At 55.3% G+C, this 22,636-nt stretch overlaps 2 protein-coding genes and 1 non-coding gene across 11 annotated transcripts in view; 1 reads left to right on the forward strand and 2 right to left on the reverse strand.

Annotated features, from left to right (window-relative positions):
* Positions 1 to 13,526, reverse strand: G6PD (glucose-6-phosphate dehydrogenase). Of its 3 annotated transcripts, none has more exons than XM_043458003.1 (14): positions 13,191 to 13,406; positions 12,165 to 12,292; positions 5,588 to 5,677; positions 4,965 to 5,002; positions 4,782 to 4,890; positions 4,121 to 4,338; positions 2,732 to 2,890; positions 2,521 to 2,646; positions 2,107 to 2,200; positions 1,570 to 1,756; positions 1,236 to 1,471; positions 1,069 to 1,145; positions 796 to 888; positions 1 to 667 (listed from the first exon to the last, which is right to left on the reverse strand). In XM_043458003.1, exons 1-14 carry the CDS (start codon positions 13,300 to 13,302, stop codon positions 577 to 579), a joined length of 1,758 nt encoding a protein of 585 aa, XP_043313938.1. In that variant the 5' UTR covers positions 13,303 to 13,406; the 3' UTR covers positions 1 to 576. The 3 variants fall into 3 exon arrangements, with proteins under 3 accessions (XP_043313938.1, XP_043313940.1, XP_043313939.1); XM_043458005.1 differs by lacking the exon at positions 13,191 to 13,406 and adding an exon at positions 12,891 to 13,045; XM_043458004.1 differs by lacking the exon at positions 5,588 to 5,677 and having other exon boundaries at positions 13,191 to 13,526.
* On the reverse strand, positions 3,415 to 3,486 carry TRNAC-GCA. Its single transcript has one exon. It is a non-coding gene; the product is annotated as a tRNA-Cys (tRNA).
* Positions 9,208 to 22,636, forward strand: part of IKBKG (inhibitor of nuclear factor kappa B kinase regulatory subunit gamma) — a 21,642-nt gene continuing 8,213 nt past the window's right edge. For 2 of the 7 annotated variants that reach the window (XM_043458006.1, XM_043458009.1), the window contains exons 1-3: positions 13,798 to 14,054; positions 17,407 to 17,608; positions 19,385 to 19,596. In XM_043458006.1, the coding sequence (XP_043313941.1) occupies positions 13,965 to 14,054; positions 17,407 to 17,608; positions 19,385 to 19,596 (504 nt within the window). In that variant the 5' untranslated portion in view covers positions 13,798 to 13,964. Of the gene's footprint in view, positions 9,229 to 9,916; positions 10,005 to 13,530; positions 14,075 to 17,406; positions 17,609 to 19,384; positions 19,597 to 22,636 lie in introns of those variants that run through there. The other 5 variants (XM_043458012.1, XM_043458010.1, XM_043458007.1 and 2 more) reach the window with 5 other exon arrangements.

Consider the following 22,636-nt stretch of genomic DNA (forward strand, 5'->3'; position numbering starts at 1 on the left):
GGTGGCTTAAGTTTGCTGATTTAATGGCACTTTGCTGCTTTCGCTTTTCCGGTGGCGAGGGTGCCACCTTGGGGCGGGGGGGGGGGCGGGTTTGTGGGGGTGAGACGTGGCGGCTGTGGAGTGCTGAGTTATGGTGGTGGGGGGGCTGGGGGGCACACAGACGTTCGGAGGGCCCAGCGCAGGGAGGGTGCTGGGCGGCATGGAGGTCCCTTTCACGGGGGGACCAGGAATGTGGAGTGGCGCCGAGATTAGGGGTGCGGGGGCTGCATCCCCGGCCTTCTGAGGACCTTGCCCCCGTCTTCCCCAACTATAGTCCTCCTCTTGCTTGCTCCGGGTGGCGGGGGGGCTCAGTTCCGGGGACACAGGCTGGCTGGGGCAGGGTGCGGGTGGGTTCACAGTGCTGGCTGGCCGAGGAATGTGATTGGGCTGAGGGGCGGGTGGGGGGGTGGCCCCAGCCCGGGGCAGGAATGTGGGGCTGGGGGCGGTGGTCCCGAGTCCTCTGGAGCTGGGTCTGGTGGGGGGTATGTGGAGGGAGAGAGGTGGGCGGGGCCAAGGCACATGGGAGGGGGAGCCGGCTCAGAGCTTGTGGGGGTTCACCCACTTGTAGGTGCCCTCGTACTGGAAGCCCACACGCTTCATCAGCTCGTCTGCCTCCACAGGGCCCCGGCTGGCAGGGGGATAGGTGGTGGGGAGCGGTGAGGGAGTCCTGAGTCCCAAGGTGCCCCCTTACCCCCCTGCCCCCGTCACCCCCCATCCACACCCTGTCTTGTCCCCCTCAACTCCTACTAGACATACCTGCCATACACGTAAGGGATGGGCTGGGCCTTCTCACGTTCGATGTGGTGCAGCAGTGGAGTGAAGATTCGCCAGGCCTCCCGCAGTTCATCACTGAAGGGACAGGGGTGGGGATGGGAGGCCAGTGGGACCACGGAGGGAGAGGGATGGAGGAGGGAGAGGGAGGGTGTAGGGGGGAGGGAGGGGGATGAAGAGGGGGATGGTGGGTCAAGGGGATGGAGAGGGTACTGGAGAGGAGGGAGGGGGAGGAGAGAGGAGGGAGCCTTTCCTCACCTGCGTACGAAGTGCATCTGGCTCCCGCAAAAGACGTCCAGGATGAGGCGCTCGTAGGCGTCAGGGAGCTTCACATTCTGCGGGCAGGCCACAGGGTGTCACCAAGGTGCTGAGCCCTGCGGAGCCCTGGGCCGCCGCCCCTGCCCAGGGGGCAGGCAGGCGCCCACCTTGTATCGGTTGCCATAGGTCAGGTCAAGCTCCGACTCCTCGGGGTTGAAGAACATGCCGGGCTTCTTGGTCATCATCTTGGTGTACACAGCCTCATTGGGCTGCACGCGGATCACCAGCTCGTTGCGCTTGCACTGCTGCCGGAAGATGTCCCCGGCCACGTCACGGAACTGTAGGCGCACCTCGGCCTTGCGCTCGTTCAGGGCTTTGCCGCAGCGCAGGATGAAGGGCACCCCTGTGAGGAGATGGGGGATGGACACAGCCGGCTTTGGGGAGCGCTTGGCCGGCTGCAGGGGCCGGCTCCCATCCCCGCGGGGCGGCAGCACCACCTACCGTCCCAGCGCTCGTTCTCCACGTAGAGGACGGCGGCCGCAAAGGTGGCCGTGGTAGACCCACGGGGCACCGTGGGGTCATCCAGGTACCCTTTGGTGGCCTCCCCCTCTCCGTCGGGGTTCCCCACATACTGGCCCAGGACCACGTTGCTCGCCTGCACCTCTGAGATACATTTCAACACCTTGACCTACACGAGAGCCGGGAAGACAAAGCCCTTGGGTAAAGAGAACACTGGGTGCCAGGGAGCCATGTTAACGCCCAGGAGTGGCCTTCCTGGATGGGTGAGTGGCCCCGATAGTCAGGAGGTGTCCTGTGTGCAGCTTTGCTCCTGCTGCCAAAGCCAGGCTTCAGGCTCTGTCCCACGAGGGCTCTCTGGGACCACCTCACCCCACCCTTGCTTCTTCTCCAGGAGAAGCCTGGTCACATGGCCCTGCCAGTTCTCTGACAGGCTGCCCACCTCCTGGCCCAGGGCATCTGGTGCTCAGGATGGGTGACTAGGGAAAGGGGGCTGGGCAGGGAGGGGGCGGCCCCACCTACCTTCTCATCACGCACGTCATCCGAGTCGGTGGAGGCAGGCTTCTCCATGGCCACCAGACACAGCATCTGCAGGAGGTGGTTCTGCATCACGTCCCTGGGGGCAGGAAGGAGTGAGGTGTGAGCTCCCTTAGCCCCTCCCTGTCGGCCACCTTCCGGGCACTCAGGGCCTCAAACTTGGCCTTCCAGCAACCAGCAGTGAGCTTCCTTCCTGATCCCCAATGTCTGCCAGGTCCCTTTAAGTAAAGGTAGAAGACAGTGACCCCACCCTTTACAGTCCCCACTGACTGCTCAGACCCTCATGCTGCCCAACTTGAACCTTGGGGGGCCAGGAACCCAGAGTGGGGCGGGGGGACCTGCAGGGGAGTGGGATGGTGCCTGTGCCCAGCTCCCCAGATAAGGGAGCTGGGCTCTCACCGGATGATCCCAAATTCATCAAAGTAGCCCCCACGACCCTCAGTGCCAAAGGGCTCTTTGAAGGTGAGGATGACGCAGGCGATGTTGTCCCGGTTCCAAATGGGCCCGAAGATCCTGTTGGCAAACCTGGGGTAGGGGCACATAGAGGCTGACTGTGCATCAGAAAGGGGCTGCCCAGGACCCCTAGGCCCCAGCCCCGGCCCCAGCGCACCTCAGCACCATGAGGTTCTGGACCATCTCTTTGCCCAGGTAGTGGTCGATGCGGTAGATTTGGTCCTCACGGAACAGGGAAGAGATGTGGTTGGACAGTCGGTCGGAGCTCTGCAGGTCCCTCCCGAAGGGCTTCTCCACGATGATGCGGTTCCAACCTCTGTGAGAGCCCAAAACTGCATCACCCTCCCTGGGTGGGGGGCAGGGCTCAGCATCCAATCCCTGTCCACCCTCCATTCCCTAGGGAGTGAAGGCAGAGACTCCCCGCCTCCTCTCAGCAGTCAGCTGGGCCAGCCAAGTTCTGCAGGGATGGGTCTCCTCCAGGCTCTGCCCAGAGGACACCCCTTCTAATTCCCAGTCCTCGGCTCAAAGCTTCCTTGGAAGCCTTCTAGCCTGACCAGCAGGCGAGTAGGAGGAGCGCCTCCTGCCCTCTCTGCTCCCTCCTGGCAATGCAGGGGTCCTGTGGGGTCTGGGGGTGCCCTGAGCTAGTGGGGAAATAGGGGGAGGGGATACCAAAGGCAAAGCTCCCCCTGAGAGTTTGAACCTGGGGAAGTAAGTGTTAGTTGCTCAGTCGTGCCCAACTCTTTGTGACCCCATGGACTGCAGGCCACCAGGCTCCTCTGTCCATGAGATTTTCCAGAGAAAGATACTAGAGTGGGTCGCCATGTCCTTCCCTAGGGGATCTTCCCCACCCAGGGATCGAACCTGGGTCTCCTGCACTGCAGGCAGATGCTTTACCGACTGAGCTACAAGGGAAGCCCCCTTTATCCTAACGGAGAGTTAATGCGGCCATTCCACATCCAAACCTGGGACAAAGTGAAACAGACACGGCCCTGGCTTGAGAGACATAAGCAAGCACACAGGTGCTACTGTGTCACAGGCAGCAGGGTTCCCATGGAGCAACACCGCCCCCTGGTGGTGGTCGAGGAGACCGTGGGAAGTGCCAAAAGCCTGAGAGTGAGCCATCAGCCGCGAAAGTTTCGCGGAGCAATGCTACCACCTCGTGGTGGTTGAGGGGACCGTGGGAAATGCCGAGAGCCTGAGAATAAACCGGCAGCAGTGAAAAAGTTTCGTGGAGCAACACTACCACCTTGTGGTGTTAGTCGGGACTGCTGCCAGGGACAGTGGGATTTCTGCGAGCTGACCCTGAGGGTCTATATAGGGATCTGGATGGTAAATAAGGGTGTGAGCATTTTTGGGGAACTTCCAGAAAACGGAAAATGCCCGTTCTCTGCAGACTGAATTCATGGAAGTAAACCAGGGCCATCTATCTTTTTCAGACTCCCTAGGCCGGTTGGCCCCGTGGGCTTTGCTTAGCTTGCTGGGGCAGGTCGCACCAGGGTAGGGCACACCCTGGAGGCAGGAAGGGAGGGAGAAAGACCAGCCTTACGTATGGCTCATGCAGGTCTCGTGGATGTTTTTGGTGACAGCCTCGTAGACAGTTGGGGGCAAGGCCAGGTAGAAGAGGCGGTTGGTCTGTGTGCCCTGATGAAGGGCATTTATGTGGCTGTTGAGGCGCTCGTAGGAGGCGGCGTCATCATACTGGCCGGCCACGTAGGAGTTGCGGGCAAAGAACTCCTCCAGCTTGGACTTCTCCTCCGGGGTAGCCTGGGCAACACGGACACAAGGATCTTGGCCCCCTGCCCTTCCTCTCCTGTGAGCCCACAGGCAGAGCGGGCTCCCTGAGAGGTCAGCCATCCTAGCCTCGCACTGGGGTCACTTACAGCTCCAGCTCTGCATGCCCATGGGGGTGGTGGGTGGGGGCCTCATTGCCCTAAGACAGAAGCCAGAGTCCAGCAAATTGGGACCTGGGAGAAAGCCCTCTCTCCAAAGTCATGCCACCCAAGTACTGTGTGTTGAGAGAAGGTAGGCATCTCCATGTTTGAGAGGTCACAGGGTACAGTGGGAAGGAAGTGGTGAGCCCAGGTCATAGGGGGCTGGGAGGTGCCAGGGAAGGGGTGGCCTGGCACAGGAGGGGTGGGACAAAGGGCCTCTGTGATGGGACAGGGAGAGGGGGTGTGCCATCTGCCGAGACTCCAGAAGCCACTCACTTTGAAGAAGGGCTCGCTCTGCTTGCGGATGTCAGCCACTGTGAGGCGGGAGCGGGCATAGCCCACGATGTAGGTGTCTTCGGGCAAAAGGCCATCCCGGAACAGCCACCTGAGGGCAGAGCACGGCTGTGGCAAGGGCGAGGGGGCACGGGGCCTCAGGGGGCGGTGGGGACACAGGCTTACCAGATGGTGGGGTAGATCTTCTTCTTGGCCAGGTCCCCCTGAGGCAGAGAAACAGGTGTGGTTAGGAGCTGAGGACATGCCCCAGATCACCCCCATGGGGGGAGACCTGCGCACTCTTGTCCTGCCCCCTGTGTGCAGCCTGAGCTGCTTGAACTGGGGCCCAGTCTAGCCCTTGACCCTGGCCTGGAGTACCTGCACATTGCTGGGGGGCACCTTAAGGGAAAGAGACCTCACGCTGGCCAGGAGATAACCCATTAACCTGCTGGTCCCGTGATCCAGAGACTCGTCTTGTGGTTGAATGGGCAAAACCAAAACCAACACAAGAAGCCTGCTTCTAAAGAGCTCATGGGCTAAAGAAAATACTAGACTCACTGGAACTGAATGGCATTGGAAGTAGCACGTGACAAAACTGAGGTATGACTTTAAATGCTTATGTTAGCAAAAAAAAAAAAAAAGAATGGCTCAAAGCTGATGAACTCAGCATTTAACTGAGAAAGTTCGAAAAGACCATCCATTGTCGCTCGGTCATGTCCGACTCTTTGCGACCCCATGGACTGCAGCCCGTCAGGCTCTGCTGTCCATGGAATGCGCCAGGCAAGGATACTGGAGTGGGTAGCCGTTACCTCCTCCAGGAGATCTTCCTGGCTCAGGGATTGAACCCAAGTCTCCTGCATTGCAGGCAGATTCTTTACTACTGAGCCACCAGGGAAGCCCTAGAAAATAGACAGCAAAATTTAAAAGCCAAACAAATTACAAGGCAGGAAACACTGCAAAGTAAAAATGAATAAAATGGAAAACAAGCCAAAAGAACAGCTCAACAAAGCCCCATTTTGGTTTTTGAAAAAGACTAATTAAATTAATTCAAACAGACCCCTGGGCAAGATTGCTTTTTAAAAAGTTACCAAGAATCATGGGGGCAGTGGGACAAAACTACTGACAGGAAAGACCGCAGAGGGTTTTGTGAACAACCTTATCCCACATCTCACAAGTTATATGAAATGGACACTTTTCTGGAAAATTCCAATATACCACAATGGAGCGAGTGACTTGGGGAGGTAATGGTCATTATGGAGACAGGATGATGTTCACACCCTTCCCAGCAAGCCCAGCTCGGCCCCTGACAACCACCCCTGACAGAGACAGCTCTGCCAACAGGTCTCACAAAATGCCACGGACAGAGACCACCAGTCGGAGGCAAAGCCTGACTGGGGAGCCAAGCTGCGTGGTGGCCCTGGGACCCTGCGGCCAGAGAGGCTGAGAAATGCGCAGAGGTGGTCCCTAGCCTATCTCATCAAGAACACAGATACAGGTGCAAACAGTTCTGCAGGAGATACCAGAAAACCCAACCCTGCAATGTCAAACATGGAGTATGTCCGAACTAAGTTGGGATCATCCTGCAAGTGAAAGCTTGGTTTGATACTGAAAAGCAAAAAAAAAAAAAAAAAAATCATTAACATTCACTACATGAACAGATTAGAGGAAAAAAAGCTCTAAGTCATATGTCTACTCCTTTAGAGTCTTTAATCTAGGAACCTTGTTAAAACTCACCAGACGGATATTAAATGTTCCAGAAATTTAAACACCTAGCATGATAGGACCTTTTCCCAGACTAGGCATAAAAGGGAACTTTCTCACCTTGCTAAGCAGCCCCTGTTAAAAACTCCACAAACATCATATACTGTAGGGAAAGGTTGAAATAATCCTCTTTCAACAACCAGGAGCAAGAAAAGAGGGCCTGTCTTTGGCTCTTTACTCAACACCCCAACAGAAGCCCCACCAGCGGCAGGCAGAGAACAAGACACATGACAAGGTGGGAAGGAAGTGTCATGCAGGCCTGGTCTCTAGCTGACCACCTGTCCATTTAAAGAAAGAAAACCACTTGAAACTAAGCTTTATGCCAATTATTACAATTAATGAGATTTTAGGTTTGAAAAAGTTAGTAGATGGCAGTAGAAACAGATTTCTTAGCTAGGACACAGAGTGCAGTAACTGGAAAAGTGGATGAATGAAGGCTTGAGCAAAATTAGAAACTCTTGGTCATCATAAGACACTATTAAGAAGATGAATTGGGAAACAAAACAAAACAAAACACAAGATGAATAGACAAGCCACAGACTGGGAGAAAACATTCACCACATGTAGTATCTAGAATATATAACCCACTCCCCTCAATATCATGAAATGTGTTAAATGCCACTGGTTAGTACACTTGAACGTGGTTAAAAAGGTCAATTAAAAAGAAAAAAACCCACTCTACAACAAAACAGAAAAAGAATTCAAGATCGGTAAAGGCTTGACCACATACTTCACAAGATGAATCGATGGTTACTAAACACACAAGAAAGTGTTCAAGATGACCAGTTGTCACAAAAATACAAATTAAACCACAGTGAGATCCAGCTTGACCCTCACCTGGAAGGTTGTAATCTGAAAAAAACTAACCCCATCTGGTGTCGGAGGTGGTGTGGAGCAAACACTTGCACCAAGGTTCACAGCAGCCATAATTCCCAATAGCCCTGAGCTGGGACACAGTGAAAGGCCATCAACAGGGAATGGACAAGCTGGATATCCACACAGTGGGACACCAACTCAGCAATACCAAGGGATGAGCCAGGGGGATACCCTGGTGGTCCAGTGGTTAGGACTCCACCACATGGGGTTTCGGGTTCGATCCCTGGTCGGGGAACTAAGATCCTGCAAGCTGCGCAGGAGACAAGAACAAAGATTACAAACCAAGAAAAAAGGGATGAGCCAGTGACCTACTCAGCACAAGCGATTCTCAGAACCAGAATGCTGGACACACAAGACTCAACACCCTGAGTCCATTTAAGGGAAGCTTTAGAAAAGGCAAAACAGAGCCACAGTGACAGAAGTGAGTCCAGAGCAGGAGGTGGACTGGCTGGGGAGATGGAAACGTTGTCTCTGGTTATAAAGGTCGGAACTGATTGGACAGAAAAGATGTCTTTTGATGTATGTGAATGTTGCCTACACATAAAAAGACTGAAAAGAAGAACTGAGCAGATGGCGGCCCTGGCTGCGTATCACGCTTGCTGTTGACTGTGTGAAACTTTCCAAGATAACGGCAAGTGTGTGAAGACACAGCAACTGTGAGCAACAATGTGGTCATCCCACGAAGTCACCCAGTCCCTCTCTCCAGGCCGGTTTAGCTGCCATAGCTGCAGCCACATGTTTGCTTTTGGTGACCTGACAAAGGAATTCTCCACTCTGGGTGGAAGAGGTGGTGAGCCTGAGCATGGCCTGGGTGCAGAGCAGACACCCTTTCATGCCCCCTGCCCTGACATCAGTGAGGGCTGCTGGGCAGAGCTGTTAGATTCACCCCAGGTAGGAAAACCATCTCCAGGGGTGAGGACCTGAGGCTTCAGGGCAAAATGACCCTTTAGGAGTCACGTCAGCACTGGACGTGGTAACATCTGTGGACTGTTGCAGAGAGGAGCTCCAGGACCAGAACCGATTGCAACCTGTACCCCTAGATGGGCCGTGAGGAAAGTACTCGGGGAGCTACCAGGTAGGCGAGTCCCCCTCTGGCTGGGGGCGAGGACGGGCCACTTTTGAGGTTTGCACGCTCAGTCCCCGTTTGTGGCTTCACCCTCTGTCTCCTGGGCCAAGCCGGCACCTGCATGTGAACGAGTCTACATGTTTGTTCCAGTCCAGGTCTTGGCTAGTGTCCAGCCCACATGGGCCAGTATCTCTCCACCACCTCTGGACTCCAGTGGAACCTGGAGTGCTCCAGTGGGTGGCTCCCAAACCAGGGTGCCCTGTGTCGCAGCCCCTGCCCCCTGTCTGCCAGCCGCTCAAAACTGATTGCCAAGGGCTCTGGAGCAGGGCCCCCTCCTGCTGGCCACCTTCCCTGGGAAGCCCGGAGACAGCAGCACCTCAAGGTTGGTCTCTGACCCCCGGCTGGGGTCTCCCTGGAGCCCAGCTGCAACCCTATGGCCCCTCTCCTCCCAGTGCCCAGCAGTGCCCGCTTTCTGCCACCCCCCTCCTGTCGTGGGGCTCCAGCAGGAGAAGCCATCAGTCCCCCATCAGTGGTCACCTCCCGGCCTGCCTGGCCCAGAGGAATGTTTGCTTCCGATCAAATTCCAGTAGGCCAGTGTCCCGTCTGCTGAGTCACGGCGCCCCACACCAGTCTGCCCTCACTGGTCCCTTCGGGATTAGCAAGGGGTGGAACCTGCTTGCCTTGTTCAGCTCAGCCCTGCCACCAGCAGCCTGGGGCTCTGAGTCACTCACCCGAGGGAGAAGCGAGGTAGGAACTGGACTGGTGGGGGGGCGCAGAGGCCTAGGGGGCCCCCCCTACCCAGGAGCCTGGGCCTGATTGATCTGCCAGAAGTAACGTGGGCCGAGAGCACAGCACTCGCGGGGTCTGGAGGAATCTGGGGCCATGTGGTGACTTAGCAGGAGCAGGGCCTGCTGCAGATTTCCAGCCACTTACATCTGGCCTGCCAGCACCCCGATCTTATCTCATGTCTCCAGCTTAAGGAGCCCTCGGTCTCACAGGGTTTTAGGGTGGAGCACACGGAAGTAGAACTGGGGAGGCTGGGCAGGGGTGGGCTCTATCACCCTCGGGTCAAGGATCTGCTCAGCCTCCCTTCTGGGCCGCGGGGCTCATGACTCATCAGCCCTTTGGGGGAGCGTCAGAGTCATCATGACACAGCAGGAATCTTATTGCCCCCGGAGGAGAGGCGGCCCAGAAGCACCCCCAGAGGAGAGAGGGCCCGGGTCCTCCAGCTCAGCCCTGGCAGGACCCCATCTCCAGGATGGGCCCTGGAGCACTCATCGAGCCCATGGCCCAGATGGGGAAACTGAGGCCCAGAGGCGAAGGCTGCCCTGCGGACCCTGCAGTGAGCCACTTCTGCCTGAGGGGGGCTCCTCAGCCTGTTCTTTCTCTCATCCCAGTCGCTCTCTCTGTTTCCGCTGGGGGTTAGAGTGGCTCCAGTCCGGCAGGCCCAGGGTTCCTCTCTCAACACCAGTCTGGAAGGAGAAATGGGTTCTCGGGTTCCAGAAGACTCCAGACCAGGTCCAGTAAGTTTCTCCACTGCCCTCCTACTGAGGGTGGGAGTCCAGAGGAGGGAGCAGGGAGCGGCTGCAGCTGCAAGGCCATCGGGTCTGGCCAGCCTTCGGACGGGGAGGAACCTGGGCGCGTGCTGGATGCGGGTTGGGCAAGGCCGGCAGGGAGGAGAGCAGTGGAGGACAGCTCATCCTTTTTGGAATCGCAGGCTCTGCTCCAAGGCCCTGGCTCTGCGGGTCTTGGCGCCTCTCAAGGCCAGGGGCGTGAAGGCCTGGCAGTGTTTGCTGTCACACGCGCTCACCTTGGGGCCCAGCCCCCAGGCACGGCTCCCACGTTGTGGGGGGGGGGCCTCAGGGCAGGTGCCTGCTGTGCTGCGGAGAACTCCCTGGTCTCCCAGAGAAGCAGGTTTGTTCTGCCAGCCTGCCTCCCACACATCCCAGCAGGAAGGGGAGAAATAAAACAACAACAAAAAAAGGTTCTTCTTCCTAAGCCCTGGTCCTCCCCCGGCCCCGCCCTGCCTGGCTGCAGCCGGCACTTCCCCTTTCTGCCCTAGAAGCCTCTGCTGATTGCTCTTGGAGCAGAGAACAGCAAAGGGGAACTGCTTGTATTGCAAAGAAACAGTGTTGCCCAACGTCAAGGCTGCCACATATGAAGGCAGGGAGGAGTCACTGAATCGGCTCAGCAGAGCCCCAGGGGCCCTTGGTGCTCCAAAGACTTCTATTGCCAAGTGGAGACCGCGGGGTTGAGAGAGGAGGAGACACTTGGCCCAGGCCACAGAACACACTTGGATGCTCTCAGTGAGGTGTTTAATCGGAGTTGAAGGTCTGGGGTCATAGGCCATTTACTGAGGCCGGGGACCCTCTGCTGGAGTGTCTTGGGACAGGCTGGGATGGGGCTGGGGGAAGGAGGAAAAATAATCCCAAGTAACTTTCTTTGTCAACCTATTTCTTGGACCAAGTCCCAGGTGTTAAGGTTTCTGGCTCCTCTAAGGGACGAGGCTGGGGCCAGGGTGGGGGCTAAGCTGCCCCTTGTGCGCCCCTCCTGGGCACCCTACAGTCTTGGGGTGATAAGACGGTCAGGGGAGAGTTTCAGGCAGCCTTCCCTTCCACCAGCACAGCCCTCCTCACTCCACAAAGCCCCCTGCTCTGCATTCTGGCTCTTTTTCCAAGTTCTGACCAAAATCACACAACTGGCAGGAAGCATGTTCTGCAAAGGGTGTTGGCCTGTTACGATACATGAATGAAGAGCCAAATTCCTCCAGAGCTGAGGGGACAGGGTGTGGAAGGGACAGAGAGGCCATGCCTGCCCTGTGAAGAAAGAGCTCACTAGCTTGGTGGAGCTCTCGCTTCAGGTTTATACAGTAAGTCACCAGCAGAGATGCTCGTAATCCCAGGGAGCAGATTCTCAGTCCCGTCCAGGGTGCAAAGTTTCCCTTCGAGATGAAATGTTGACAGTGTTCCAGCCCTTTCTCATGTCTTGCCACCGAGTTGATCTTATTTCCACGTGGCACACAGAGGGAGTGCTTTTAGTCGGGGAGGAGGGCCAGTCATGGCTCTCCGAGGACCCACCCACCCTCTCATGTTCCGTCACCCCCGACATGTATGGTCAGCATGCTCTGTTTCTGCCTTTGCTTCTAGTCTCTGGCCTTTCTGATCACAGCAAAGTGGCAGTTCCACTAGCTGGACAATGGGGCTGGTCTCAGCTCCTCGGGAGGCCTTGGAAGTCAGGGCAAAGAGATGGGGTTTCAAGAAGGGTCAAGTGTGTGTCCTCAGGGAGCTTGAGGGTAGACAGACAAGGTAGAGATTGGGCCCTGGATCCTACCTTTGGCACTGACTGTGTGACATCTGTCAAGTCAGAAACATGTTTGGAAAACATCCTTCTGGAATGGACTGCTTCCCCTGTTTACCTCTCTGTCTTCCCTGTGGAGGAGGAAGTCCAACCAGATAGTCTTGAAGGGCCTCCCAGCTCCAGGACAGAGGTCTACACTCAATGGCTACACACGCACTTCAGAAACGCCTCATGGTGTGTGTACACTGGGTGGTAACCGGTTGACAGCGGCCCCTGAGCAGGAGCAAGAGCCCGAGGGGCCCAGTGGCAAGCAGTTGGGAAACCACAGGCACCGTGAGGTCCCTTCTGCTGCTTTTAAGCTGTGGGGCTTGGTAGGGGAGACTCACCGATGCACCCATGATGATAAAGATGTGGGTATCGGCCTGATGGAAGTCATCACCCTGGTACAGCTCTTCTCGCAGGATCCCGCACACCTGGGTCCGGCTCAGAGCCACCTGCTCTGCCATGGCGCTCTCTAGTGAAGGAAAAACTCAGTTGACAAGGCAGGAGCTGAGAAGAGCACTGAGAAGCTGGTCCCTTTCTGGAGGGGTCCTTTGGGCTCTCCTCCAGCAGATGTTTCATTACTGAAACCACTGACTGTGAATACCCGGGGAGCAGGATGTTCAGGAGATTACAAACTGCTGGCCCTGGGCTCCGGCCATCCTCTCTGGGCAACCTTCTTCCGTGGTGTATATTACAAAATGACCCAAAGCATTACTGGATTCTTACTAGGGCCTCAGCTCTGGGGCGACTGAGTAAAACGCCGCTGGAGCAGCATACGATCTGCCTAAGACCATGTCGCCCAGAATGCAGGCAGAAACTCCACAATGAGCTGGAGCATGCGAGGCGTGCGAGGTAGTGCAGCTGATGGGAGTGTTGCTCCAGCCCTCCTCCTGCCACGCTGGGCAGACCCCCAGCAAGTCCCTGGCCCTCTCGGGGTCTCTGTCTCCTCGGGGGTCCCATGAGGGCAACGCAGGGTACCAGGAGTTCGGTTACACCCTCTGGATTTTGCCCCGTTCCCAAGTCTGGGCAATCAAAGTGCCTCGCAGCACCGTGACCGCCCACTCGGTTACCTGTGCTTCGCCGCTCTCACCCGACACGCCCGCAGACCCCGAGTCCCCGGCCGTTTCCCCGGGCTGTGCCCCGCCAGCCCATTTAACCGGCGGGGGCGGGAACCCGGGCTGAGCTGACCGGCCTCAGGCGAGATACGGGGGTGTGGCCTCCGCAGGCCCCTCCCTCGTGGGGCGGGGAGGGTCGAGGGCGCGGGCAGGTGCGCGCGCATCCCGGCCAGGCCGGGGCCCTCCCCCCACCTCGGGCCCTCCCCCCGCTCCGCGTGGAGGCCCCAGCCCTGGCCCGCCCTGCCCCTCGAGCACCTGCGCCGGCCGCTGAGCCGCGGGCCGCCTGCTGTCTCAGCTGCGGCTGCGCCGTGTCCCCGCTACCTCGCGAGTCCGCCTGCAGCTCCCCGCAGCTCGCCCGCGTCCCCATCCCTGGCCCGACCCCGCCCCTAGAGTCCGGCTTTCGGCGCGGGGCCCCGGGGAGGTCCTGCGCAGGTCTCCACTTCCGCCAGCTGCTTGACCCCGCCCCTTGACCCTTTGGTGGGTGGGGTCTTCTGCAGCTCCGTCCCTTCGCCGGACAGGTCGCCGGAGCAGGTCAAACCGGCCCTCTTAGATAATAGCCTCGTCGTGGTTCCAACCCTAGCGGGGGGCGGGGGGGAACGGCCAAACGTCTGGTGGCTGGGTGCCGCCCCTGCTGGACAGACAAGGAGGAATGCAGGTCGCGACGCTAATTACTGGGGAATGTCCCACAGGCCAACCAACGCTGTCAGGTTCAGGTTTCTGTCTTGGGCAGCCTCCTTTGTACCTTCCGTTGGCCGGTCGGGCAGGGGCGGGACCTGAGCCTTTTACTTCCGGATCCCACAGCTTAGACACCGGAAGCCGGAAGTGAGAAGTTGGCAGCGGGAGAAGGGAAGGGCTACAGCGGAACCCGGATTTTCTCGGAGCGCCGGGGGTCCGAGGAACGCTCGGGGCCCGCTGTTGCCGCCCTTCTCACGTCGGACCGACTCAGCTGACAGGTGTGGCCCTCTTCCGAAGACAGGGTATCATCGGTGGGCGTTCTGCCGCCTCCGATACCGCCCCCCCCCCCCCCGGATGACCAGGCTTCTCCCTCTTGTTCGGTCCGGCCGGGTTCTGCTGCGCACTTCCAGAACACCGGTGGAGGCAGGCCGATTGAGGACTCAGGTTACTTTGGCGGCGAGCGGGTTTGTTTCCGCCTTTTCTTCCTCCGCCAGCGCGTCTTGTCCACACCCCTAGTTTGTGAATGACTCTTATAGGTCGGAGACATTTTCTGTTCATCGTCTGTGCATTTCAGGTTAAAGTTCTTTAAAAAGGCGTCAAATATGACTTGCCGACTAAGTATTTTACCTCATGTGCATCATTTTGCTCCTTTGCAAAACGATGAGTGTCTCCTGGATCTCGTATCTTCTGTGACTTGGGGATGAATGAGCCATCCTGACATGTTCAGTAACTCAGTAACGAGGCCGCTATACCTGGAGTAGAGTGAGCGAGGAGAATACTTAAGAGTGGAAGCCGGTTTGATTCCTGGGTCGGGAAGGTCCTCTCGAGAAGGGATAGGCTACCCATTCCAGTATTCTTGGGCTTCCCTGGTGTCTCAGTTGGTAAAGAATCCGCCTGCAATGTGGGAGACCTGGGTTCGATCCCTGGGTTGGGAAGATCCCCTGGAGAAGGGAAAGGCTACCCAGTCAAGTATTCTGGCCTGGAGAATTCCATGAACTGTACAGTCCATGGGGTCGCAAAGAGTCGGACACAACTGAGCGACTTTCACTTTAATGGGAGAACAGATAGTGCATGGCCTTGTAGGTAGTGGTAGGGACTTTGGGTTTTAAGCTGTTGGCAATGAGGATCTATGATAGGGATCCCAGCAGAGGAGGGATGTGATCAGAATCACCTTTTAGGCTGACTGGTCTGGCACAGTGGGGAGAACTGACTATGGGGGTGGCACGTGTAGGAGCCAGGTGACTTTTAGGAGGTTATTACAGTAATTAAGTGAACGTTGATATTACTTTTATCATTTTATTGTGTAAAATTTCAAAGGCGTAGAAAAGTAGAATGGTCTAGTAAATTCAATGTACTCACTTCCCAGCTTCAACAGTTACCAACTCGTGGCTATTTTTAATTCATACTCCTCAAAAACAGCTTTGTTGAAATATAATTCACATTGTCATCCAAATATCATCCAATATCATCCAAATATCATCCTCGCAAATCATCCATTTAAAGTATACACTTCACTGGTTTTTCAGTGCATTCACAGACTTACACAACTATCACCATTAATTCCAGAACATTTTCATCACTCCAAAAAGAAACCCCATAAACTTCAGCCATCACTCTCACCACACCATCTACCCCTGCTCTAAGCATCCACTAGTCTTTCTGTCTCTATGTATTTACCTATTCTGGACATTTCACGTAAGTGGAATCATAATATGTGGTCTTTTATGAGTTGTTTCTTTTTATTAGCATAATGTTGCAGCGTGGGAGTGTGCTAGATTTTGTCTGTTTATCAGTTGATAAACATCTGGGTCATTTCCACTCTGGCTGTTAGGAGTAATGCTGCTACAAACATTCCTGTGCGGACATGAGTTTTCATTTCTTTTAGGTAGATACGTAGGAGTTCACCCATTATTTAGAACCAAACCCAGACACCATGTGATTTCTTTCATAAACATTTCCGTGTGCATCTCTAATAAATGACTTTGAAAGAAACATAACCACCCCAGCACTATCACATGTAAAAGAGTACCATTACCTGCTAAGTGTCATCAAATAGATTCTAAGATACATTTTCACAGGATTTCCTGATGGATCCGACATGAGTTGTGAGAGATAGATGGGACTCAAGAAGGACTTGAAGGTTTTGTTCTGCTGACTAGAGCATGGGTTAGCCATCTACTGGTAACAAAGAAGGCCATGAATGGAACTGGCCTCTGGGGATGATCAGGAGTGTAGTTTTACCGAGGTTAGTTTTGAAAGGATGACTAGATATCCAAGTGGAGATCTGGAATTTGATGTGTGAGTTGGGAGTTCAGGAAAGAGTTCTGATTTGGGGCATCATCAGCGTTAAGATGAGGGCTACAGTTTTGAGTCTGGATGGAATTAGTATTGGAGTGACTGAAGTTAGAGAAAAGGTCCCAGGACAGAGCCCTGGGGCACAACCACATGAAGGGCTGGGTTGATGAGGATGGGCCAGTGAAAGAGCCTGAGAGGGAGCAGCCAGTGAGGTAGGCGGGAAACCAGGAGAGTGGGCTGTTCTGCAATCAGGGATCAGTGATCCATCAGATACTGCCAGTGGGTTAGTAAGGTGTTTAGTGAAGCATCAGTGTAATAGTGAAATGTCCAAGTTCGTTTGGTGTTCTAGTCTCTGGCTGCAGCTCAGGCCCTACTCCTGGAAACTTCTCTTGGGATTAGCTTCCTCTTCATGTAGCCAGTCTTCTTGGGCAGGACTTAAAAGGGCTCCAGGTTGATGCTGTCTGGTGTAGACTCCCTCTCTGTACTCCAGGTCACAAGAGAACACAAATGGCTCAGGCTTTCTCTGCCTCCCTGCCTTCATCTGTGAGTCCAGGCCCTGCTTTCAGATGTCTCAGTACACATCAAATACGGGATGATCCACTTCAGCCCCTCTGTTCCAAAGAACACTCACCAGGCTCCAAGTGATCTCTGTGAAGACCCTCTTACTTGTCTATGGATTTCCTAGGGTTGCTGTAAGAGATGGCCACGAGCGGGGGCAGGGGCTTAAAACAACAGAAGTTTATCCTTTCCTGGCTCTGGAAACCAAGAGCCTGAGGTCAAGGTGTTGGTAAGGCCATGCTTCCTTCGGAGGCTCCAGGGCAGGGTCCTTTGGGCTTTGTCCAGCCTCTGGGGGCTCCAGGGGTCCCTGGGCTTGTGGCCACATCCCTCCTGTCTCTGCCTCTATTTTCATGTGGCGTCTCCTCTGTGTCTGTGTCTCTCCTCTTCTGTGTCTCATAAGGACATTTGTTGGATTTAGGGCCTTTCTCATCCAGGATTATCTTATCTCCAGATCCTTAATTTTATCGCATCTGCAAAGACCCTTTTCTGCAGTTCACAGTCACAGGTTCTGGGTGTCAGAACATGGACATACTTTATTGGGGGTCATCATTCAACTCACTATACTAGGTGAGGGGCCACTCACCTCCACTCATGCTTGGAAGTGTGTGTATGGGGGGGTAGGATTTCCAGCACACCGACATATCCCTCCAAAACCAATTTTCTCTGTGATTTCTCCTCTCTGGTGATGTTCTTAACTTCAGCTTACAGTTTACAAGCAGTGCTGAACCATTACCTTTCCAAGCCCCACAGAAGAGCCTGCACCTCCCTTTGGAATGGGATTATGTGCTACCTCTTAGACCAGAAAGCCCATGTTAGCATCTCTTTCCACTTGCCAGCATGCTCATATTCTGCTTGAAGTGTGACGCCAGGACTCCTCATCCTGCAGGGTAGGAGAATTCTGCATAGGTCTCTTCATATCCTCCCCCTGCTAACTCTCTTTCAGGCCCTGACGTGTTGGATGAGCAGGCCCCCCTGGAAGAGTCCACTGTGTGAGATGGTGCAGCCGAGTGGTGGCCCAGCAGGGGACCAGGACATGCTGGGTGAAGAGTCTTCTCTGGGGAAGCCAACCATGCTCCACGTGCCTTCAGAGCAGGGCACCCCTGAGACCTTCCAGCGCTGTCTGGAGGAGAATCAAGAGCTCCGAGGTGAGGGCGACAGCAGGTGGGCAGAGTCAAATGTCTGGGAAGCAGGTCCTGCTGGAGGATTGACCCTACTCACCCAGTGCCTCTGCATTTTCTGGGACTGGGTTGGGCAGGCGCCTGAGAGCCAGTTCGTGGCTCTGGCTTAGCCAGCCTCCTCCTTCGTTTCCCTTGGGGTTCTCTGGAAGTGGCTCTTAGCTACAGAGTGCCATCCAGAATGTTTAGAGTCAGGACCAACACTGAGGAGGGGAGGGGATGTGATGGGAAGGGCAGGGCAGTGCAGAACCAGGGACGGGCAGAGGGAGAAGCTGGGCTGCCCCCTCTCCAAGGAGCTCTGGAGCTGAGGTGACCTTTCTGGGTTGTCCCTGTCGGGCCAAGACCGCCAGGCCCCTGTGCTTCCGTACTGATCAGCCATTGTTGTTATTCGGTCGCTCAGTCGTGTGTCTGACTCTCTGTGACCCCGTGGACAGAAGCATCAAACAGTATCCTGGAAAGGGGTGCGGCTATCTGAGCAAGGGTGCGGCTATCTGGAAGGGGCGTGGTCTGCTCTGGGCTAGGCAGGGGCTTCCTAGGAAGGGCCCTTGGGTGCTTTGGGGAAGGGACGTCCGGGTCACTGTGGGTGGAGCATGAGCCTCTCAATCGCCCCCCCCCCCCGCAGTTAAGACAACCAACAATATCCCTCAGATGTCGTTAAATATGTTTCTGTGTTGGGGCCACATTGAGCTGGCAGCCAGGTTTGGGGCAGGGAGACAGCTCACTCTCCACAGCTACATGTGTGGTCTGAGCTCATCCCCAGGACAGTGGGGGCCGGTGGGGGTACTGTGGGCCTGAGGCAGGAAGTCCTGTCTCAGATCATTTGCTCCCTTGCAGGGCTGGAGTCTCACAGGGACAGTGGTGCGTAGAAGATGGCTCTGGAGCCAGGCTCAGGAGCCATTGCAGTTCTAGCTAAAGAATGTTCCATCAGTAGGCCTATTTAGCTCGTCAGGGGTTCTGACCAGAGAGGGGGCCCCCTCTAATCCAGTTCTGTGGTGGCTAGCACCTTCACAAGCCATGGATCCATTTTGTCAGTACCCATGGTGGGCTGCTGCCTGGGGCTGTCCCCGGGTGGGTGGCCCTCCTTTCCTCAGCCCTTGCTGACTGCCCGGGAAGAGGAGGACAAAGTGGTTCTTGAAGCTGTCTCATGCACCAGGCACTTTGGCTGCTTTTCCATGTTATCTGTCCTGTCTCTGTGAGATGGGGATGCTTGTCCCCATTGAATGTATACATGAGGATGGTGAGGCTCAGAGAACTCACTTGCTCCCAGACTTCTGGCCCTGCCCCCCCCAAGACCTCCCTCAGTCTGGGGCCAGCAGAGCTCAGGGAAGTTTGCCCCCAGTCTGATCCCGAAGGCAGTGACCCAGGGGCCTGCTCTGACCCACACAGAAGGCAGATGAGTTTCAGAGTCACTTACAAAGAACAGAGAAACTGACATTTGACTTTTTTTTTTTTTTTTTTTTTTTGCCACACTGTGCGGCTTGTGGGACCTCAGTTCCCTGACCAGGAATTGAACCCGGGCCAGGGCAGTAAAAGCACTGGATCCCAACCATGAGGCCACTAGGGACTCCTTGACACGTGCTTTTAAGTGAAGGTCTCATGGACACTGGGGGCATGTCATTTGTGCAGCTGACCTTGAAAGTGACTGGCAAAACAAGGGAGCATTGGGGAGTCATCCCAGTGGGGGAGTCCTCGGGGTGGTGGGGGGCCGCAGGCCCTGGGCTCACCTGGCCCCAGCCATCTTTGCAGACGCCATCCGCCAGAGCAACCAGATGCTGCGCGAGCGCTGTGAGGAGCTGCAACGTTTCCAGGGCAGCCAGAGGGAGGAGAAGGCCTTCCTCATGCAGAAGTTCCAGGAGGCCCGGGACTTGGTGGTGAGGCTGAGCCTGGAGAAGCGTGAACTGCGCCAGCAGAGGGAGCAGGCCCTGAAGGAGGTGGAGTGCCTGAAGACGTGCCAGCAGGTAGGGACCTGGCCGCCTGCCTGGGGGTGCCGGGGTAGGGGGCTCCTGGAGTTGGGGAAAGCTGTTGTCCTCCCAGTTATGGCATTAGGGTGAGCCGCTGGCTGGGATACGGGTTGAAATCAGCAAAGCTAAAGGAACGTAGGGCAAGTCCAGGAGAGACGGGGCCATGCATGACAGTGTGCCCTCTGGGGACTTGTGGCGGGGGGGTCACTCCTGGAGGCTTGGGGCGCCTGCATGGCTCACCTTAGGTACTTGATCTTTGGGCCCTGGAGATCAAGCTGGTATGTGTGGCCCAGGGTCCGGCCAGAAATCATGCTGCTGGCGGCGTAGACAGCCCAGCGGGGCCCTTGGGAAGTGTCTCAGGTTCCTGGGGCTACTGTAACGGAGTACCACAAACAGGGTAGTCAGAAGCCACAGAAACGTGTAGTCTGCCAGTTGTGGAGGCCGGAAGTCCATGATCCAGGCATGGACAGGTACGGTTCCTTCTGAGGGCAGGATCTGGTCCACGCCTGTCTCCTAGCCTCAGGTACTGGCTGGGAGGACTCAGTGTTCCATGGTTTGCAAACACACTGTCACGTGGCCTTCACCCCGGGTGTCTGGGCATCTTTCCTCATCTTCTTATGAAGACACAAGTGTCAAAGAGCAGCTCACCTGGCCTTTAGGTAAAGGGGTAGGAACCGGTTTTGTTTGGTAACCACTGTCAGCAGGCAAAAGCGCCAGGCACCCTTCTGATTGGCACAGGGGTGCCGGTGGTTTGAAGGGAGAGTGAGGTGGGGTCAGTGAGCAGGGTCTCGAGTGAAAACCCATGGTGGGTTGGTCAGGGTCAATGTGGTGAGGTCAGCAATGTCCGTCCCTGGGGTTAGTTCTTGGATGTTATGATTCCATCCTACTCAGAGATGGGGAGACTCAGGCCCTGTCCTTCCTGAGGATTCCGTTTCAAAGGAATGGCTCTCAGGTCCCGAGAAAGCCTCTCCTGAGTTGTTGGAGGTACACGGACATCTCAAAGGGACAGAGTAGGGGTTCACATGTGGGGAGCCTTCTTAGGAAAGACTCAGAGAGAGGGGGCTCAGTCAAATGTTGGTTGGAACAAACCGTACATTCTTTTGCCGGCCCTGTTTTCTCAGATGGGAACTGAAAAGGGAGCTGGGTCAGCCTAGGGTCGTGACCTTAGGCTGCAAGAAATCACAGTAGAACTTGCTCAAGTGTCCGAGTCTTTTGTAGTTCTCAGCAGTCACTGGATCAGAGGCCCGCCCTCCTCCAGTATGACCTCATCTTCACACCACCACATCTGCAGTGACCGTGTCTCCAGATCAGATGCCATTGACACGTACTGCGGGTTAGTTTAGCTTAGTTCAGTCACTCAGTTGTTTCCGACTCTTTGCGACCCCATGAGTTGCAGCACACCAGGCCTCCCTGTCCATCACCAATTCCCAGAGTTTACTCAAAACTCATGTCCATTGAGTCAGTGATGCCATCCAACCATCTCATCCTCTGTCGTCCCCTTCTCCTTCTGCCTTCAATCTTTCCCAGCATCAGGGTCTTTTCCAGTGAGTCAGTTCTTCGCATCAGGTGGCCAAAGTATTGGAGTTTCAGCTTCAGCATCAGTCCTTGCAATGAACATTCAGGACTGATTTCCTTTAGGCTGGACTGGTTGGATCTCCTAGCAGTCCAAGGGACTCTCAAGAGTCTTTTCCAACATCATAGTTCAAAAGCATCAATTCTTCGGCGCTCAAGTTAGGCCTAATTGCAGGTTAGGCCATGGCCATACCACCTTGGGGCCACCAGTAAAGCCACTACCACCCTGAACCAGTGCAGAAGGGAGGAGGAGAAGGCTGCTGTTCTCAGAATGCCTGCAGAGCATCTGCCTGCCCTGTACTCACGGGATGGGATGCTGTCTTCACAGTAGCGATCAGAGCCACTGCCAAAGCCCTATTGGTAGCTGACAAGTCTGACAGTAGTGGGTATTGGAGAGGCCATGGCTTCATGTTGCTGCTGGAAGCATCAGTTGGTGACACTGCTTTGAAAAACCACCTGGCATTTTTTCTTCAAGTTGAAAGTTCAGGTTACCCTCACCTCGTCAGTTGTACCTCAGGTGTGTACATAAGAGAAACTCTTGCACATGGACAGCAGGTGATGGGGGTAAGATGCTAACCCTGGAGAAACCAGAATAAAACTCATATACCATAAAATTCCCCCCTTGAAAGTGTAGAATTCAGTAGTTTTTGGTATAGTCTTAGAGTTGGCCAACCATCTCTTTCCTTTATGTAGTTCCAAAACCACAAGAAGAAACCCTAGGAAGAAACAGTGTCCCCATGAGTGGTCACTCCGCAGTCCCATCCCCCCAAGCCCCAGGTACCTGCACATCTCCTGTGAGTGGAATCCTGCAATGTGTGGCTCTTGTGTCTGGCTACTTTCACTCAGCATCATGTTTTTGAGGTTCATCCATGCTGTAGTTTGTCCAAGTACCTCATTTCACTTTATGGCTGGATGATATTCCAGTATAGAGAGAGACTACGTATTTTTTTATTCAGTCTTCATTTGATGGACATGTAGGTCATTTCCATTCTGACTGTTAGGAGTAATGCTGCTATGAACATTCCTGTGCCGACATGAGTTTTCATTTCTTTCAGGTAGATACCTAGGATTTTACCCATTTTTTAGAACCAGATTCCAGACACCGTGTGATTTCTTCCATAAAAAGTTCCATGTGGATCTCTAAGAAATGACTTTGAAAGAAACATAACCACAACAGCACTGTCACACGTAAAATAGTACCATTACCTGCTGCTGCTGCTAAGTCACTTCAGTCATGTCCAACTCTGTGCGACCCCATAGACGGCAGCCCACCAGGCTACCCCGTCCCTGGGATTCTCCAGGCCAGAACACTGGAGTGGGTTGCCATTTCCAGCGCATGAGAGTGAAAAGTGAAAGTGAAGTTGCTCAGTCGTGTCCGACTCTTAGCGACCTCATGGACTGCAGCCTACCAGGCTCCTCTGTCCATGGGATTTTCCAGGCAAGAGTACTGGAGTGGGGTGCCATT

The sequence above is a fragment of the Cervus canadensis genome, chromosome X (assembly GCF_019320065.1).
Source record: "Cervus canadensis isolate Bull #8, Minnesota chromosome X, ASM1932006v1, whole genome shotgun sequence".
Taxonomy (NCBI): Eukaryota; Metazoa; Chordata; class Mammalia; order Artiodactyla; family Cervidae; genus Cervus; species Cervus canadensis.

What these genes read in the sequence shown, in the direction of transcription:
- G6PD (XM_043458003.1), bottom strand. Translation starts at nt 13,302, where the DNA reads ATGGGGACGCGGGCGAGCTGCGGGGAGCTGCAGGCGGACTCGCGAGGT. An exon ending in CCTATGGCAACCGATACAAG is followed by an intron (nt 1,146 to 1,235) that starts GTGGGCGCCTGC and finishes GCCTGCCCGCAG; the next exon opens with AATGTGAAGCTCCCTGACGC. An exon ending in ATCCCTTACGTGTATGGCAG is followed by an intron (nt 668 to 795) that starts GTATGTCTAGTA and finishes TCCCCCTGCCAG; the next exon opens with CCGGGGCCCTGTGGAGGCAG.